General features: G+C 48.6%; 1 protein-coding gene across 2 annotated transcripts in view; it reads left to right on the top strand.

Moving 5' to 3' along the window:
* LOC142587847 (ornithine decarboxylase 1-like) overlaps positions 1-18,908 on the top strand; it is a 49,859-nt gene extending 30,951 nt beyond the window's left edge. For both annotated transcript variants that reach the window (XM_075699153.1, XM_075699144.1), the window contains exons 7-10: positions 5,426-5,591; positions 16,285-16,438; positions 16,695-16,798; positions 17,531-18,908. In XM_075699153.1, coding sequence (XP_075555268.1) covers positions 5,426-5,591; positions 16,285-16,438; positions 16,695-16,798; positions 17,531-17,845 — 739 coding nt within the window. In that variant the 3' untranslated portion in view covers positions 17,846-18,908. The remainder of the gene's footprint in view (positions 1-5,425; positions 5,592-16,284; positions 16,439-16,694; positions 16,799-17,530) is intronic.
* Positions 18,909-19,226: the final 318 nt, after the last annotated feature.

The following is a 19,226-nucleotide window of genomic DNA, read 5'->3' as shown; positions in this document are numbered from 1 at the left end:
GCCCAACATGGGACAAGAACAGAAGGGGGCCTGCTGTCCTTGTCCCGCTGTGTCCATCACATTCTGTCCCTGTCCCATGTTGCACTCTTCTAAATTCGAAATAACAATTGAAAATTATTTAGTGAGAGAAATTGTTAGATTTTAATGGCGCCTATCGTATTGAGCAGACATTGAAATAACGCGTTACCGCTGCGCCATATGAAGAATACAAAGCACATTTTTTTTTATTTAGCGGTTGCGTTGAATCCACAGACTAATGCCATGAAGGCGTCCTGACGCACTTTGTTGGTAGCGTTTGTAAATGCGTACACCAGTCACTTCAAAAAGCACTCGCCGCGGCTGTTACACCACTTTTACGGGAATGTACCACTCTATGAATCTACTATCAGCGTCAAATTAAACGTGAACAGCGGAGCGCGTGACCCACGCATAAGTGAAAGTCCAGTGCGCGCCGTCCAGTCATGCCGTTGACAGGCGCGCACGTCCGGCTTGGCCGCACGGCGGTCGTTTGGAAGTCCAACGGCCAAACGTGCGCGGCACGCCCACGCCGGCTACCAGCAATACCGCGCTGCGCAAGTTGACCGGTTGAAAGAGTGAATGTGGCGCACAAGCGTCACACCACATGAGCGAATCTCTCTCTAACGATGACGGGGCAAACTGCCCAACGCGCACCGCTGTTCGCACCGACAGCACTTGTGGTTTCGGCGAACTGTGTTACAAAACTCGCCGTAAACAGCAATATTCCAGCTTCTGTATTCGTTTATTTTAGAGCGCAGCTCTTTGGCGTCCGTTCCTGGGTTTCGCGTCGTCGTCGGCGTCGTCGTCGGCCTCGTAACCAGCTCCGCCCCCCTTTCATCCCCCCAGCGCTAGCAGCGACCGACTGATACCGCTGGATGCCGCTGACGCCGCTAGAGAGTCAAGATAACGTGACTGCATAGAACACCGTCGCCGCCATGCAGAAAGAGGAGGAAAGGGTCCCCCCCCCCCTGTTCTTGTGTGGCGGATAGCTGGGGTTGACTCACTATCGCCGTCAGCGGCATCAGTCAGTCGCTGCTATCTCTTCCCTCCTCCCTTTATCGTGTTGTCCGCTTGCTGCGCGCGCTTCTGCCCCCATCGTTTGCCGCTGGGTGTACACGCCGCCCCCCTCCGCTTCCGCTTACTGCTGGTTGCTCTCGACGGCGGCGATGAGCCTCCGCTTCGGCGGCGCGAACTGCAGGGTCTTCTCGGCGGCGGCGATGCGCTTCTGCTTCAGCCTCGCTTACTGCTGGTTGCTCTCGACGGCGGCGATGAGCCTCCGCTTCGGCGGCACGAACGGCAGGGTCTTCTCGGCGGCGGCGCTTAGCCTCTGCTTCCCCCACGGCTGTGACAACCTCGCGAGGCACTTGTATAGATCTCGTCTTTGAGAATCAAGCATTGGTGTACCAAGTCGAACATATATCAGTCTATTTCTCCGACCACAAAGCTTCCTTCATGACTGTCAAGAACTGTTAGTGGAGTCTTTGTTAAAGGAATACGTGTGAAAAATAAAAAAAAATTATGTGATAGCGCATACATGTGTTGCTCGATTTCTTTGCCTCAATCTATCCAAAAGGTGAAACAGCTTATTTGCTGCGCTCAAATTTCGCATTAGGAAGTAACGTAATCGTCGGTAATTTTTTTTTCTCCCTTTGAAATGTAAGAACCAGAACAGAAGCGAAAATATCTCCCCATAGGGGGATCGCGCAGTGCGGCCAAAGCGGATGTGCGCGCCGGTCAATGGTGATGACTGGAAGGCGCGCACTATAGCTTCACTTAAGCTTGCGCCACGCGCTCCGCTGTTCACGTTTCATTTGACGCTGATAGCACATGGAATGTATATGGAATGTATATAGCCTTATATGGGAATGTATAGAGGAAAAGTGTGAGAGTGTGAACACTGCATGCACGTGGGCGAATGCATACGAGGACTATGAACGGTCACGCAGGCCAGTGCAGCAGTGCACGAAAAGCTTTTTGCAGCATTGACGAATGTGGTCCCAAACTGATCATATTTGATAGGAGTGGGCGAACTTAAATTTCGAATATGAATAGTAGGTGCGTAATATTCGATTATCATTCGAAAATGAATTATTCGGTGTATTCGAATACTTAACACTGACCACATACTAACTAACAGCCAACTGTTGAAGCCTAGTTACTCATATCACATATCAATAGTGATCAAAAGTACGAGAACGACAAAAAATTTCGCAAAAAATGCAGTAATAAAAGGAGTAATACATGCTTTGTTTGCGGTTTCGCGATGGAGTGCTACGTGACAACTTGTGATTTCTGCTTCTGCTCTGTCATTTGGGGCTATTGGGAAGACTAGCCTTGTAGCAGTTTTATCGATTGCGCTACAATCAGTCATGTTTTCCTTGCAATGGTTCTTTTTACATCTATCTACGGTAGACAAGTCCTTCAGTAGCTTTTTTTTTTCTTTTCGAAACACGTTTATTTAGTCTTTTTGGAAACCTAGACATATAACAGCCATATTCTTTTGGAGGGGGGGGGGGGCTTGTTTTTAGCCAGGCATTAATGTCGTTTACAGGCTACAAATGCGGCTTTTCTACTGACATTTAGGGATCTTGTGTTTAAAACTTATACTTTGTTTCTGACAGTTAGCTGTCCTATTTGAACTAGTCAGTACAGGCATGATACCTAATTTTAGATAAATTGATATTGCTCGGAAAATATACGCATCTATTTTCTGCTTAATTCATATTCGATTCTATATGCGATACTTACCACTCGTATTCGATTCGTATTTGAAAAAAAAATGATATTCGCCCACCTCTAACATTTGACTCAATGTAGTGCCGAGTCCAGGCAGCCTAAGGTTGTCCAGAGAAAGAGGCGTTGGATGTCGTATCGACTAAGACAGGCACATAGCAGTTGCTCTAAGGCTTCCTCGCACGTATACAGGAGTCGCATGTCATGTTATCGGCCATTCCAATACGCTAGAACTAAGCATTTGTATGTAAATACCACTCCCACCCAGAAGCCATGCCCCAATGTTGCTTTGCAGTGGGAAAGGCTAGATGACACTTGTATACCGAGGGGTTGAGCACTTTTCACAACAGAATCACAGACTGCAAATTTCACTCCCCCGCGAAGTCTGCACGGCAAGGTATTTCCTCTTTTTCATCGCGACAGAAACCCATCCAACCATCCGTACGGCGATCACGCACTATATATTCACATAAGACAAGTACCGAAGCCTACAATTCTTCGTTATAGTCAACGTACTCTCGACAATTGAACACCGAAGAAATATTGTAGGCACAGCCAAGCAGCGATCCGCCAAACAAGTTTAAAAAACACCACCATATTTGTTTTATTAAGCTAGCATGACCACTTGGCCAGAAGCAGCGATCATTATAAACAGATGCAAAGTAGATCTGAGGAGAAGCGCTCCTCCTGCGTAAAAATAAGCCCCCTTAGGGAGTGCCTTCGCAAAAAGCAGCAACGAAGTCGTCCGCCTGCGTGTAAAGATTCTTTTATAATTGGCGCAAGGAGGCCCTACGACAAAAGTTGGCAGTCGCTTTAGCATACGCTAAAGAGGATGAAAGCGAAAGCCTGCGCGCTCACAATACATTTTTTTTAAATTACTTGACATTCTCATTATAATGCGTTATTTTTCCCTCTTGTTTTCTCCTACCAGAGGTCGTGGATTCGAGTGGCCTAATTAATTATACTTAAGTTTACTGTACCCTGATTAACTTCGGCCTAATTAACACCGAAGGTCGCGTGTTCGAGCCGCACCAAAGGACGTTATTACGGGTGTCTTAATTAACTATATCTAAATTAGCTGTGCCTTAATTAATTTTTCCTTAATAAACACTAAAGTCGTGGGCTCGAGTGCCTTAATTCATTCTATCTTAATTAACTGTCCATTCATTAAGCTACCCTTAATTAACACCAAAGATCGTGGGTTCGATCTCATCAGTAGTCATAGGATCAACCATCAATGGTGGCACCATCAATGTTAATGCCATTGTATTTTGGTGCCGTAACGCTGGACTGTCAAGTTTTCGATAACGCTGGACAACGGATTTTTCGACCCATGAGGCACTTAAAGCTTTTGCCTTAATAAAGATCCTTATGTTAAAGTAAAAGTTGCTTGTGAATTAGTCCCTCAGCATAGAGTCGTCGTCTAAAGTATACGAACCACGGGAGGAAATGCATAATTAGCAAGCAGACTTGTGTTCGAATTTAAAGTCTGTAGTATAAACGCCGATAGCATAATATTGTAGAGTTTTACTGGCTACGGCCGCAAACTGCTCTAAAATTGAACGTCTTTTCAGGTACCACGGTCAATAACCTTTTCACGCCGACTGCACATCCCACAGCTCAAGTCTAGCGTGCGGGAGTAATGTACTGTGAAATATGTTTGCAACGTCTAGCGCAGCCCTCTGGTTCGAGACAACTCGGTTTAAGGAGTCACTCGATAGGCTGCATGGTCGCCTGCTACTCGTTCTAGCTGTAAAACTGTCTTTCACTTTTCCCTTTTATCAACAATTGCCCACAAGTCTCGGCGAATCTCGGCATTTGACACGATACAGAGCGAAGGAGTTCCTTATCCACTCACATGACCTATCGTTCACTGCAGCGACTGCCTTCCTATCGCAGAGGGTAGCGCAACCAGCACTGGCTAACATGTTGAAGTGAAAACTGTCCCAAACCAGCGCCCTACGCTATACAGTGCAGACATGCGATTTCTGCACACTGCGCCCACACTCGAGATGTATATCTGCTGCCCTGCATACTTAGGAATTATGGACATCAAGCGGATCCGCATATCTGACCAATTAGCGAGCTCAGTAGAATTACGCCACAAACAATGCGACGCACGCCAGATTTGAACCGGCAAACTGAAGTTTGGCTTATGAGAGGGCTCCGCTGCAGATTTCAACACCGCTCGACCATGTCACGAAAGAGGGTGTCCGTTCACAAGGACGTTTAATACCTTTCCTTTTGCCCTCGATTTTGTGACTGATATTGAAAATAATTTTGGGCCAACTTTTGGACGTATCGAGGTGCGCTTCAGCAACGAGTTGGAGGCGGTGTGTAAAAACCCTGGAACAGCCCAACTGACACCGCGGTTTCTTTGCTAATCGTGTTACCGGTGGAGCCAGTTTCGAAGATGTTTCCGGCTGATAAAAATGGTACGGGTAATACGTGATGTGCAGGCAGGCATGTAGAAGGAATATGTTTCATGAAGACGTTAAGGTTCGTTTCCCGAGTGTGGAGTGAATTAGAAAAAGTGACACTCTCCCACAGAAACGACACATGTTTACAGCTTGCAGCCGGTACGGCTTCTATTTGTTGGAATTCCTAATATCTGTTTCCTCTGTGCACTGTTCTGGAGGAGGCAACAAGATTAATTCACTCTTGTCACTTACAGGTTTGACATGGGCGTAATTGCCGGCACCGATGAAGCATTTTTACTAACACTTCGGAATGCTCGCGCAGTGTTTGACTTAGGACTACGGATGGGTTTCCCCATGACAGTACTCGACATTGGTGGCGGATTTCCTATAGCTTCCCAAAACAATGAAGAGTTCAAGCAGGTAGGAACGTTATCACTTATTTATTAGCAAGCAGGGCATCATTGTGCTACAGAGCAGTGACCTATATTTCTCAGGAAATCAAGGCAACATGGCGAATAGTATTGGCGATGCTAATATTGCTGTTAATTACTACATATGATAATGTACTCTGGTTCATATTATTAAGGTGCCAGTGGAGCTGTTGCTACTTGCGGCATATAGAACTTCCAAATCTTGAGAAAGGGACTAAGCAAAATAATGGCACTACTGAATATTGTACTTCCCAAGAGTGGTAAGACAACTTTCTACAGCTCAAAAGAACAATATCTCCAGTGCTCATATGAAGCCGTTGTAAATATTTTTGAGTGTGTCAAGGGTGATGCGTGGCGAAGTGAGAAGTTTGTGTGGTTAATTAAACGCATCGTGCAATATTACTGAAGTTCTGATAATTGCTCTAGGTGGAGGCAGGAGATCGTAGTAATTTTTCAATAGATCAGCAGAGCCTTTAAAACACTCATTTAAGCAGTGAATGAAATGTTACAATTGTCGCTGTAAGCAAATTACTCAAGCCGTCTGCTTTAAACTATGCATCCACATACGGAAGACCCTCTATGCTTCGAATCAGCCGATCAAGATACATTTCCAGCTTCCAAAATTAAAGTTGAGAGCGTCAGTGGTACGCGGCCTTGCTTTCGACACCGCCATCGCCAGCTTAACTGTAGTGGCTAGGTCTAGAGCGCGGAGTTAGACGGTGAGGAAGGCACACGAGGCCTGCGAAAATGTTTCACGGGAATTATAAACGCCTTTTTTTTCGTAGGAAATGCTCCGACGATGTAAGAAGGAGCGCAGCTCTCCGTAACGAACTCTGCTTCGCTTGCATTTGGGTTGTGACAATGCATGATCATATAAGCCCGCTTTCTTTACGTTGGTTTTGTACTCGCAAAATACTTTATGTGATGCCTTTATCCGTAGTGGCAATGACATAACGCCGCGAATTGATGGTATGGTAAATGCCACAAACTTCTAGTCACCGCTGCACAAGCACCGTCAGTCTACGCATGCGCGCGCCTACTTCGTCCTTCTCTCCCTCTCCCCTCCTCGCTTACCTTTCGTTGTGATAAAAGCCCAAGCCGGATAATAAACGCTGACTTTCTGCCCTGGCCACTTTGTAGGTGTACTTCCGGGCGCTGCCCAGCCGCGGGGCGGGTTGTAATAGTAAACAACTTAATTCAATGCGGTATTTCCGGTGATTCTTTTTTTGTCTAATTACCTTTGATCTTCGAAGGTGTGCCACCTGGTTAGCTCTGCACTTAAGACATACTTTCGTTCGTCATCGGGAACGACAGTGATTGCTGAGCCAGGACAATTTCTGGTGGCCTCATCCTACACTCTTGCGGTCAACCCACCCGCGGGTGGGTTGTAACAGTGGCGACGAAGATTCCAGCAAAGAACTAGGCCCAGCTGCTTCCTGAGTGCGGGCAAGCAACCACCCCACCGACAGTCATGAGCCACCGCTTCTCGCAATTCAACGACGAAACAGATAAGTGGCAAGCGTACGTCGTAAGAGCTGAGGCATATTTTGAAACGAACGAGGTTACTGACGGTCTCGGGAAAAGAGCCCTGTGGGTCACTGCGCTTGGGTAGAGAACAATTGAGGAGCTGTACGGCAGTGTCGCACCGCAGAAGCCAAATGCACTCGGCTACGATGCGGTCATAAAGGTGTTAAGCGAGTACTATGATCTACGGCCAAATGAAATTTCGGAAAGTTTCAAATTTTTCCACCGAAACCAGCAGAAAGGAGAGTCGGTGCACGCGTTTATTGTGGCAATAACGCGCTTAGCACATAACCGCAATTTCTCGTCCATGCTGGACAGGATGTGAAGGGACCGTGTCGCATGGGGGATACGTTCAAAAAGCTGCAAATGCAAGTGTTGGCAAAACATGATTTCACATTAGAAGAAGCTGAGGCATTTTCGTTGGCAGCTGAAAGTGCAGAGATAGATGCGCAGAACATAAATCAAGAAAAGGGCCCGGCGAAATTGTTCGCAGGGAAGGAGCAACGTTGGGTGCCACGACGACAGAATAAACAGGATGGGTGAAAGCCATGCGAGTGCTGTGGGAAGCGTAATCATGAACGGTCGGCCTGTTTAATGCGCGGGAGGCACTGTTATATATGTGGAAAACAAGGGCACTTGGCACGAATGGGCCCAAAGATCGACAACGCGCTGAATATGACAGCCCAAACCGACGACAGTGATAGCAGCACGTCGCAACTATGGTCCGTCACTTCGAGGGATTCATTGTTGCCACCGATTCAGGAAACGTTCACTTGGAACGATGTAAAGCTGAAGATGAATGTAGACACCGGCTCACCCGTATGCGTCATTCCTACAGCAACCTACAAAACCCACCATCATCAATGGCCCAAGCTGCAGGAATGGAAGATAAAGCTGGCGTGCTATTTGGGGGAGATGCCAGTGCACGGAGTACTGTCCATGCGTGTCTGCCATATGTCAGCGGAGGTTGATTGTAACCTGATTGTCTTGGACTGCGAAGGTCCTCTCTTGCGCTGTCGTGATTTGTTGCTGAAATTACAAGAGGAAGGTGCAGCGGTACTACACGTAGTGGTGCCACCACTAGAGTCAAGCCCGGGGTCTCCGTCAGTGCATGCGGCGATGAATCACTACGCCGACCTGTGTACCGAGGGCGTAGGACTCATGAAAGGCCCACCGGTCCACCTTCACATTAAGCCTGAAGCCACACCAAAGTTCAAGGCAAGAAAAGTACCATATGCTCTTCTTGATAAGGTTTCAGAGGCATTAGATCGACTCGTCGCAGCCGGCATTATATCCGCAGTGACCCACTCGGAGTGGGCCACGCCGATTGTTCCAGTTTTAAAGAAAGATTGTACAGTTCGCATTTGTCGTGACTTCAAGATTACATTGAACTTGGTATTGACGCAAACTAACCTACGCACTACGATTCCCGATCACCAGAAATCAGCTGCCCACTGCAGGCACCGATCACCAGAAAGAAGACGCTGAAGGGCGCAGTTGTGCCCCGGGGTTTTTTGGGTGTCGGCCATCATTAAAGGAAGGCTGTTCTGTTTCGGCGAGCCCGTCTTAGTTATCTGCGTGGCATGTTACTGGTGGAGGTGCTGGGTACATGCTTCCATTGCCGCAGACGCAGTGTACCACTGACAGGTCTCCTGTGGGTAGTCCGGGAGAGATTACTCCTGTGCACGCACGCACCAGCCACCGTCGCAAGGGACCTTAGCATGGTCTTTTGCCCGAGCCCCCCGCCTTCTGCTGCGGCTGTTGTGCCAGCGCAGTTCATCCTTAACCAGCCGCAGGCACCGACTGTATTCCACGGAGATGCTGCTGAAGACGTGGAAGATTGGGTAGACCATTTCGAGCGGATGGAACGAAGACCGCAAGCTGCGCAACGTGTACTTCGCGCTCCAAGACTCTGCGAGGACGTGGTTTCATAACCATGAAACGACATCGTCTTCATGGGACGAATTTCGACGACAGCTGGGCGCCGCATACTCCAACATGGACAGGAAAGCGAGAGCGGAGTTGGCAATACAGGCAAGATTACAAGCCCCAAACGAGAGCGTCACCAGGTATACTGAAGACATGCGGATGCCTCAATGGCCGAAGACATGAAGGTCCGATATCTGATGCGAGGCGTGAAGCAAGAGATTTCTACTGGGCTTATTCGAAATGCGCCCACTACACTTGCGGACTTTCTTGCTGAAGCGACAGCAATGGAAAGGGCCCTTCGACAGCGTGCCAGACAATACGACCGCAACGTGATGGAACTTTCGAACAGCCCCCCTACCATGGTTTCGGGAAACCACTTCGAGGACCTGCATGAAATGATCAGGGCTGAGGTACGAGAAGAGCTCCAGAAACTGCAGATAACTGACGCGCCGACAGCACGAACTTCTGTGGCAGAGATAGTGCGCGACGAGATAAGGCAAGTCATCCATGCTCCTGAACGCTACGAGGTACCACAACGGCGGGGGCCAGTCCGAATGACTTATGCGGACGTGGTACGACGACCGTCGCTGTACGGTCCCTCAAACGTCATTCGCCCAACCGAACAAATGGAAGTAGCATTCAGGCGTCGCAGTCCACCATCCATCGAGGAGTCGTGGCTTCGGAAAAGAGACGTCTGGTGGGCTCCTGACCTCAGGCCCCTATGCTGTCATTGCGGAGAGGCTGGCCACGTCTACACGATGTGTTCCTATCGGCTCGTGGGTCTCCGTGGTTTCCCTCCAGGTGCTCCTCATCCACGACCTGGCGAACGCCCTATGGAGATAAAGAACTTCATCACGCGTCGTGGTAATTCATTCGAGCAGCGAAGGCACGAGCTCCGTTCTTTATCGCTCGCTCGCAGTCCCGTGTTTCCTCGAGACGCTCGTAGGCGTCGTTCGCCCATCCCTACAAACCCGGAAAACTGAGTCAAGCGAACTTCGGAGGTGAGGCCGCGGAAGCCGAGACATCGAATATCCTCCATCACGACGACAATGACGTCAGCGAAATGACGTTCAGGCGCATTCCGGTGATCAATGACAAGTTGTAACGTCAGACATACTGGTTACCATAGACGACAAAGAAGTCACCGCTTTAATTGACACTCGCGCTGACAGCTCGGTTATGAGCAGAGAGCTCGCGTCAAAGTTAAAGAAAGTTTTTACACAGTGGACTGGGTTGCGGATTTACTGACGTCGGGGTCTTCATTATTCTGCCCAATTGCTCGAGGGACTTCATACTGGGCATGGACTTTCCACAGGCGAATGGAGCCATAATAAACCTGGAAAAATTGAGTGTGACGTTCTCTACGGCGAAAGCCGTAGCAAGCGACGCTGGCAACGAGAACCACACTGAAAACGCCTTGCGCACCGTCGATGACAGCATAACGGTACCGCCAAAAAGCAGCCTACTGACCCTGGTAACGCGCGACGCGTTCGACAGCTATGAGGGTATCGCCGAGGCAAACCTTCCGTTAATGCTCGAGCAAAACATCTGCATTGCACAGGGCCTCGTCCAGCTTCAGAACGGACACTCATTAGTCCTTCTGACCAACTTCAGCAACGAATATCAGCACTTACCACAAGGCACAGCTGTCGCTTTCCTCCGTGAAATTGCTGCCCTCAAGGATGTCGTCTCGCTCGAAACTGCTTCGCTTAATTCATTGGAAGTGATCAACCTTAGCGATCGCATTCAGTTTACTCCGGCTTATCGGAAGGACAGAAACAGCAACTACTCGACCTTGTCAATGACATCACTGCCTGCTTCTCTACCGAGTCTAAAGTACGGCGCACCTCCGTTGCGAAACATCACATTCCTATGGACAAGTCAGCACGCCCGTTCGTCAACATCCGTATCGCGTTTCGCCTACGGAAAGGGAGGTGATTAAGCGCCAGGTTCAAGAGATTATCAACGATGACGTGATTCAGCCGTCCGTAAGTCCACGGGCGTCCCCCGTTGTGCTGGTTAAAAAAAGGACAATGCACTACGCTTCTGTGTTGGCTATCGACGTCTTAACGGTGTCACCAAACTAGAATTTTATCCCCTGCCACGGATCGATAACGCTCTGGATCATCTACGCCGAGCCCAATTTTTCACCTCTTTGGATCTTAAGTCAGGGTATTGACAGATCGAAGTAGATGAGCGTGACCGCGAAAAAAAAAGCATTTGTGACGCCTGATTTGTGACGCCTGATGAATTTAAAGTCCTCCCATTCGGCCTGTCTTCCGCACCTGCCACATTTCAGTTGACGATGGACACCGTTCTTTCTGAACTGAAATGGCAGACGTGCTTATCTACTTAGACGACGTTGTGGTGTTTTCGAGGGCGTTTGATGAACATCTAGAAGGACTCAAGCACGTACTCATTGTCATCAGCAAAGCAAATGTGACAATCAAGCCTAAGAAATGTTATTTTGGTTTTCAGGAGCTCAAGTTTCTCGGACACGTAGTCAGTCGCCGCGGTGTTCTGCCACGCTCCGAGAAGCTAGCTGCCGTCGCAGACTTCAACTGACAAGAAGGCAGTACAACGCTTCTTAGGTCTCTGTGCTTACTATCGTCGTTTTGTCGAAGGAATTTCAAGGATCGCTGAACCATTAACGAGATTAATATGCCAAGATGTACTCTTCAAGTGGACGGACGAGCAACAAGCAGCATTTACAGAATTGCGGAAGCGACTGCAAACAGCCCGCGTACTCGCACATTTCGACGACAAGGCTGACACAGAAATCCACACAGACGCCAGCAACGGGGGGTTGGGTGCCATACTCGTCTAGTGGAAAGACGGCGCCGAACGAGTAGTGGCCTATGCAAGCCGTAGTCTGACTAAGGTGGAGGTCAACTATTCCACGACTGAAAAGGAGTGTTTCGCCATTGTTTGGGCCGTCGGCAAGTTCCGACCCTACCTGTATGGCAGACCTTTTCGAGTAGTAAGTGATCAACCACTCACTGTGCTGGCTTGCGAGTCTTAGACTCTTCAGGCCGCCTAGCTCGTTGGAGTCTCCGCCTTCATGAGTACGACGTCACAGTGGTTTATCGATCCGGACAAAAGCACTGCGATGCCGACTGCCTCTCACGTGCACCTATAGCTTTGAAGCCAAGTGATTTAGAGCAAGACCTCCCGTTTCTTGGTGTAGTAGACACTGTCGAGATGGCTGACCTCCAACCTGTAGACAGTACATTGCTTCCCCTCATCCTGTACCTCTACCTTGTTGTCCGACGACCCATGTCACAAGAGCTGATTTCTTACTGACTCCGCAACAACGTTCTCTACAAAAAGAACTTCGAAAACAGCCAAGAGACGTATCTTCTCGTCGTCCCAGTTTCACTGCGCGAAGAAGTGTTGCAATCGTGTCATGACGACGCGTGTGCCGGTCACTTAGGCTTCGCCAGCAGGTTAGCGCACATACGTCAGAAGTACTACTGGCCACGGCTGTTCTCGTCCGTTCAGCGCTACGTGAGGAGCTGTCGTGATTGTCAACGGCGCAAGGTTCAACCTTTAAAACCTGCTGGTCTTCTGAAACCCCTGGACCCTTCTCCAGCAACGTTTCAACAGGTTGAAATGAACCTTCTCGGTCCATTCCCTAAGTCGTCCGCAGGCAACAAATGGATAGTCGTTGCAACGGACCACCTAACGCGGTACGCAGAAACAAAGGCTATACCCCGCGGAACATCTACAGAAGTCGCCATGTTTTATCCATGACATCGTATTACGTCACGGGGCCCCTTGCGTCTTAATAACCGATCGAGGGACTGCATTTACTGCTTACCTAATACAGGAGATTATCACACTGACCCACACCAATTATCGGAAAACTACGGCCTATCACCCACAAACTAATGGACATACGGAGGGCCTCGATAGAACTATCGCCGATATGATCTCGACGTACGTTGACGTAGAGCAATGGGACCAAATTTTACCGTACGTGACATTCGCACACAATACGGCTTTTCAGGAAACCACCCGATTCACACCATTTTAAGTGGTTCATGGGCGCTGCGTAAGAACACCTTCAGACGCCATGCTCCTGGTCGACAACGAAAAAAGCAACAGTGCTGACAACATTGTCCAGAAGGCCGAAGAAGCTCTATATCTTGCTTGAAACCGCATCCGCCTCCAGCAGAGTACAGGCGCCCGCCATTACAACAGTGGCCGAAGGAACATTCAGTACGAATCCTGCGATTACGTTTGGGTCTGGACACCCATCCGTCATCAGGGGCTGTCGGAATAATGACTGCCTAGGTACTTTGGCCCGTACAAGATCGTCAGGCGACTCAGCGACCTGAACTACGAGGTAGTCCCTCCGAATACTACTACAAGCTCGAGCCGACGATGACCACGAGCCGAGATTATCCACGTAGTACGTACTACGCCCGCGAAGACTTGTCCGTCTCAGACTTTCTCCTGCGCCCTCTGTCGCCCTCGGATCAGCGACCGGGACGGCTGCTTTTCACGTGGGGAGCAATGACGCGAAGTAAGCTGCCATCTACCGAGTCCGAATCGCCACAAATCAGCTGCCCAATACAGGCACCGATCAAAAGAGAGAACACAACGAAGGGCGTAGTTGTGCTCCGGGGTTTTTTGGGTGTCGGCCATCCTTAAAAGAAGGCTGTTCTGCTTCGGCGAGCCCGTGTTATTTATCTTCGGGACAGTATGCGAGCTGGAACAATACCCGCTGCCTCTTATCGAGGATATTTTTGCACAGTTAGGTTGGGGAGTGGTTCAGCATTTTGGATTTGCGCGACGCCTACAACCAGATTCCGTTGGACGAAGAGTCTCGTGAATTGGCCGTGATAAACACCCGCAAGGAACTATTTTGCTTCAACCGCCTCCCACTTAGGATTGCTTCGGCACCAGCGATATTTCAACGGCGGATTTAATCAATCCTTCAAGGCTTGCCTGGAGTACAGGCGTACCTAGATAACGTACTGATAGCCGAAGAGGGTGACAGCCACAATCGAAATCTGATGACTGTGCTCCAGCGCTTTCGTGAACATGGCGTTAAGCTTCGTGCTGAAAAGTGCCGCGTCAGCGAGCCGTCTGTTACATATCTAGGTCATCGTATCGACGCGAACGGACTGAATCCCATGGAAAAGAATATGGATGGTATCAGGATAGCTGCCTCCCCCCACATGTCAGCGAGTTGAGCCCATTTCTGGGCATGGTAACATTTTAGAAGTTTACGCCCGACTTGCCCACTATTCTGGCATCGTTGTACAAATTGCTAGAAAAGCGTGCTAAGTGGACGTGGAGCACCAAGGAAAGCCTTCATCCAGGTGAAGAACGCGTTATGCACGGCACCAGTCCTGACGCATCTCGATCTGAACCGTGAGCTTTACTTGGAGTGTGATGCGTCACCCTATGTTGTTGGGACTGCACTTTTTCATCACATTGAAGGCCAGAAGCGCCCGGGGGGGTTTCGATCGAGAACACTGACAACGGCCGAAAGAAAGTATACTCCCAGATCGAGCGCGAACCATTGGCCTTAATATTTGGTGTTACTCGGTTGCGGGACTACCTTTGGGGTGAGAGTTCATCCTTGTTACAGATCACCAGGCGTTGCTGGGTCCAAAGATGGGCCTTACTACTTGGTGCATATAAGTATAAATTGCAGTACAAGCCCGGTAAACTTATGCTCAATGTAGATGCATTGGGGCGGTTACCACAATCTTCTGCACATGGGCTGCAGGACGCCGAGGATACGGCCGAGTACGTCCTTGTCATGGACCAGTTGGACGAGCCTGCGGCGCCAGTGGAAGGACTGCTGAAGGCACAGAGAGGCGGGAGTACCGAAAAAGGCAACACGAGCTGTCCGTACAACAGAACTTGCTTCACTGGGGCCATCGTATTGTGGTTCCGGCGGAAGCCAGGAATAAGCTACTGAAGTTAATACACGGAGCTCACCAAGGCGTTTTGGCAATGAAGACAATGGCACGGTGAAAATTTTGGTGGCCTGGCTTGGACCACGATATTGAGCGCTTAGCCGCTGCGTGCAAGAATTGCGTACAGGCGTTGCCCATGCCACCCTCGCAAGCACCTATCAGCTGGCCAGAGACGCAGGAAAGATGGTCGCGACTGCATGTCGACTTTGCAGGACTAATCCAAAACAATATGGTGCTTGTCGTCGTGGACTCTCACAGTAAATGGATTGAGGCCATTCCGTTGTCTCACGCGACCTCCCGCAGCACAGTTGACACCCTGCGAACGCTGTTCAGTAGGGTCGGTCTGCCACACACAATAGTGTCAGATAATGGCAGGCCGTTCACTGGGCGGGAGTTTCATGAGTTCTTAAAGCGAAATGGGTTGGTTCACATTCAGGCACCCCCTTACCAGCCGCAGAGCAATGGACTGGCGGAACGGGCTGCGCGAACTTCAAAGACGGACTAAAGAAGTGTGCGGACGCAGACTTGTCGAAGACGCTGGCTAGGACCCTGTGTCGCTACAGAAACACACCGCTCCCATCAGGACGCTCACCATCGGAACTGTTATTGGGATACAGACAACGCACATCTGTTTTCCTCCCAGGTGACGGTCAACAGAGAGGTCCAGTCTGCTGACAGCGGCAGCTGGGACTTCGCCCTCGGAGATCCTGTGTACCTTCGCAATTACGGCCATGGTGACAAATGGACCCTTGGCAAGGTCCGGTCAACCATGGGGGCACGCCTCGTGTCTGTAGACCCGGAGAACGAGCTTGTTCAGCGCCACACGGACCTGCTCAGGCGGAGGAGCATCGAAGAAACCTTGGCTTCAGAGACTCGCGATAGACCTCAGATAAGCCCGGACCCGCCAGTACAAGACCGCGAAACTCCAGCGGCCACTGCCACCAGCCCACCTGACCGCCCGCCTCCCGAACTACAACGTACCACACGTATCAAGCCAGTGGAGCGTTATGGAGTCAAAGGAAGGAGGAATGCCACAAACTGCTGGTCGCCGCTGCACAGGCGCCGTCAGTCTACGCATGCGCGCGCCTCCTTCGTCCTTCTCTCCCTCTCCCCCCTCGCTTAGCTTTCATTCTGATAAAAGCCCAAGGACAATAAACGCTTTGTGCCCTGGCCACTCTGTAGGTGTACTTCCGGGCGCTGCCCAGCAGCGGGCCGGGTGGTAATAGTAAACAACTTAATTCAATGAGGTATTTCCGGTGATTTTTTTTGACTAATTCCCTTTCATCTTCGAAGGTGTGCCACCTGGTTAGCTCTGCACTTAAGACATACTTTCCTTCGTCATCGGGAACGACAGTGATTGCTGAGCCAGGACAATTTCTGGTGGCCTCATCCTACACACTTGCGGCCAAAGTTGCGGGAATAAGAACCAAAGAAAGCTTCCTTGATGGTATGTTCCCTAGTCTCCGTTTGCATCCTAGTCTCATCATTCTGGTCGCTGTTTGCATGAGCATGACTGCCATAACTTCTATACATGCGCTTGCCCGTTGTGTACATCGTTCGGTGATTATGTCATCTGGAGATTACTGATCCCTAACAATGAACAAGTTAGAAATATATAAAGCCTGATGGTCGAGTGCAGTAAGATTGTAGAACTTTTGGTAGAGGATTCGGTAGATATTGCGGGATTCATTCTTGTATTTCAGGTAAATGCAAATACTATAAAGAGGTTTTTATCAACGAAAGCAAGTACAACAGCATCCCCAGATACGCAGGCGAAGAAAGAGGAATAAGTATTCGGCCTTTATTGGTGAGTTTGACGCCAATCAACCTTTAGAATTCGAAGTTAAAGAAAGAACGGCTGAGTCGCGATAATGAATACTGAAGTCCAATCTGAAGCTAAATTTTAGCGTAAATGCTCAGTTCAATTCTTACGCTGCTCAAACAGAGGTGCTATTCTTGTGGGGATATTTCAGTTACTATTACAAATTGGAAGTACCTGCAGTAGTCGGGACATTTCGCTGCTGTCAGATTCCGACTTGTAATCTTTTTGCGTTGGCTCCTGGAAGAAGCGGTTTAGCAGGCGAGCCCCTCTTATCTAGACGGAGGAAAATTAAAAGGTGTTTAAATTTTATGGTAGTGGTAATAAAGGCATATTGTGATAATGCTGACATTTGTGATGATGACGCTGTAGGGATGATTACTGTGATTATTGCAGACACCTCTGCATGGTAAAGTCACACCATACCACTTGTGATTGCTACTTGAGGACTTCGGATTAAGTCTCCTCAGCTGTTGTTATATATCACGCAGCAAAACCTCAGTACAGAGAAAATTTCATATTCATCTCATACGTGCACAGCCCACCACGTTGTGCTAAGTGACCAAGCTCCATTTAAGTTGTGCCACTACGGTGGTTTGCAAATGCATAATGTGCGCATGGAGACCTTCGCTGAGGCTACATTTTGCTTCCGTGGTATACGGGTCATTCCAGTTGATATATTTGGCATTAATATTGTTTTTATTTATACTGTCTTCCTAGGAGTGCAATGACCGGCCGCGCAATGTGTTGACTGCCTTCTGGGCCGCCACCAGCAACCCGAGAGACCTAATATTTGACAAGCAGCTTTTCTGGCCCGTGGAGGTCAATGACTGGCTCCTCATCAACAACATAGGTGCCTACTCGCTAGTGTTAGCTTGCAGCTTCAATGGCTCGGGCATGCCTCCGGTAGTCTACGTTGCTTCCACAGACGACGCCGATACCGTCAGTAAAGGCATAGCGGCGGCTTCTGTGTGCAGTGGCTATTCTCAGATGGAGCGTGCAATCAAGTCAGTGCGAGGCACCGCATATTGCTGAATATTATTTGTTGCTTTATCCTCTTCGATGTTACTAAAGGGCGCGACAGTAGTGGTCGGGGTCCCCTCATGAACGGCAGAATGAATGTTAGCTATACTGTGCCAGAAAGTCCATACAAATTACTCCCCGTGAATAGAGCTAATCCCCCTTTTTGATTTAATGTGTATGATAGAAATCGAAAAACTACATATGATAACACGAAGCTGCTTTGGGATAGAATTTCACTCCGCAGAACGAAAGCTCATCCATGCATGTTGTGACTTGCTTCATTACAAACTTTCCTGATGAAAGCAAGCTCATTTGAAAAGGATTGATTTCTTAGAACCGAGCAGTGGCTAATGACTTGCGTGAATACAATGAATTGAATAGACCTACTGGGACCGTGCCATCTATTCAGCCAGCTTACAGTAAGCAGTCATAAACTTAAGGCTCTATTCACATTTCGTGAAAGGAGTAGTAATGTAACACCGAATGACTGCGTTCCACTTCCTTGCAGTCTAATTGATGTTATCGGGGGCGACGGGGGGAGCAAAATTTATCGCCTGACACAGGAATGCAATTAATGTGCCAGAGGCGCACACGCGCACTCCTAAACGTGTTCTACAGGTAAATTATGATTGCATGAGTGTTACAGTGGAAGACAGAATTTCTTGTGCTCAGAGTTCTGTAGACGCGTCATTGTTTTACCACTTCAAAACTAGACTCAGGGGACGCTGGTTCCCATCTGCGGTGAAAATTGCAAATCGAAAAATACCTTATCTCCAACTTTCACCATGTTTTAGTGATTTGTGTTGTGCTACAGCATGCCCCACAGCTCGAGAAATGCACGAATAAGTCTGTCCACTACAATATTTTCCAAAGGACACCAAACTAAAAACACAGCGATAGTTTACGAGGTACTCTGATGAATATTTATCGAGACAGGACACGAAAATATTTGAGTGTAGCTGAGATGTTTGTGGTGTTTGCTGATATTAATAAAACATTCTCTCCATTAGCCGAACTCACTCTGTACATAATGGGTTCATTTGTATCTTAAGAAATAAAGTCGTTGTGCCCTCTACATTATTTTATATAATAGGTCTTGTCGAGCTATTGAATATTTTTATCATTGGCGATCATTATTTCAAAAGAACGTGATCCATTTCTCGCAGTATCCTACAGCGCTGATAACTGTAAAAATTTTCGTTCGAAAACACTATATCAATTCAGTGTCTCATTATTTCAAAACTTATGCCGTGTTACATTGTGCTGGGATGGCCACATATGCTATAAACAAACTTAACTTGACCAGCTTGTCATTTAAATGTTTGCATTGTTTCCTATAATCATATGCTTGAAATTTCTTGTCTGTTCCTCTTTTCTTTATTTGTCAGAAAGA

This window comes from Dermacentor variabilis, chromosome 1 (genome assembly GCF_050947875.1).
Source record: "Dermacentor variabilis isolate Ectoservices chromosome 1, ASM5094787v1, whole genome shotgun sequence".
NCBI classification, from domain to species: Eukaryota; Metazoa; Arthropoda; class Arachnida; order Ixodida; family Ixodidae; genus Dermacentor; species Dermacentor variabilis.
This window is presented reverse-complemented; position numbering and strand designations above follow the sequence as displayed.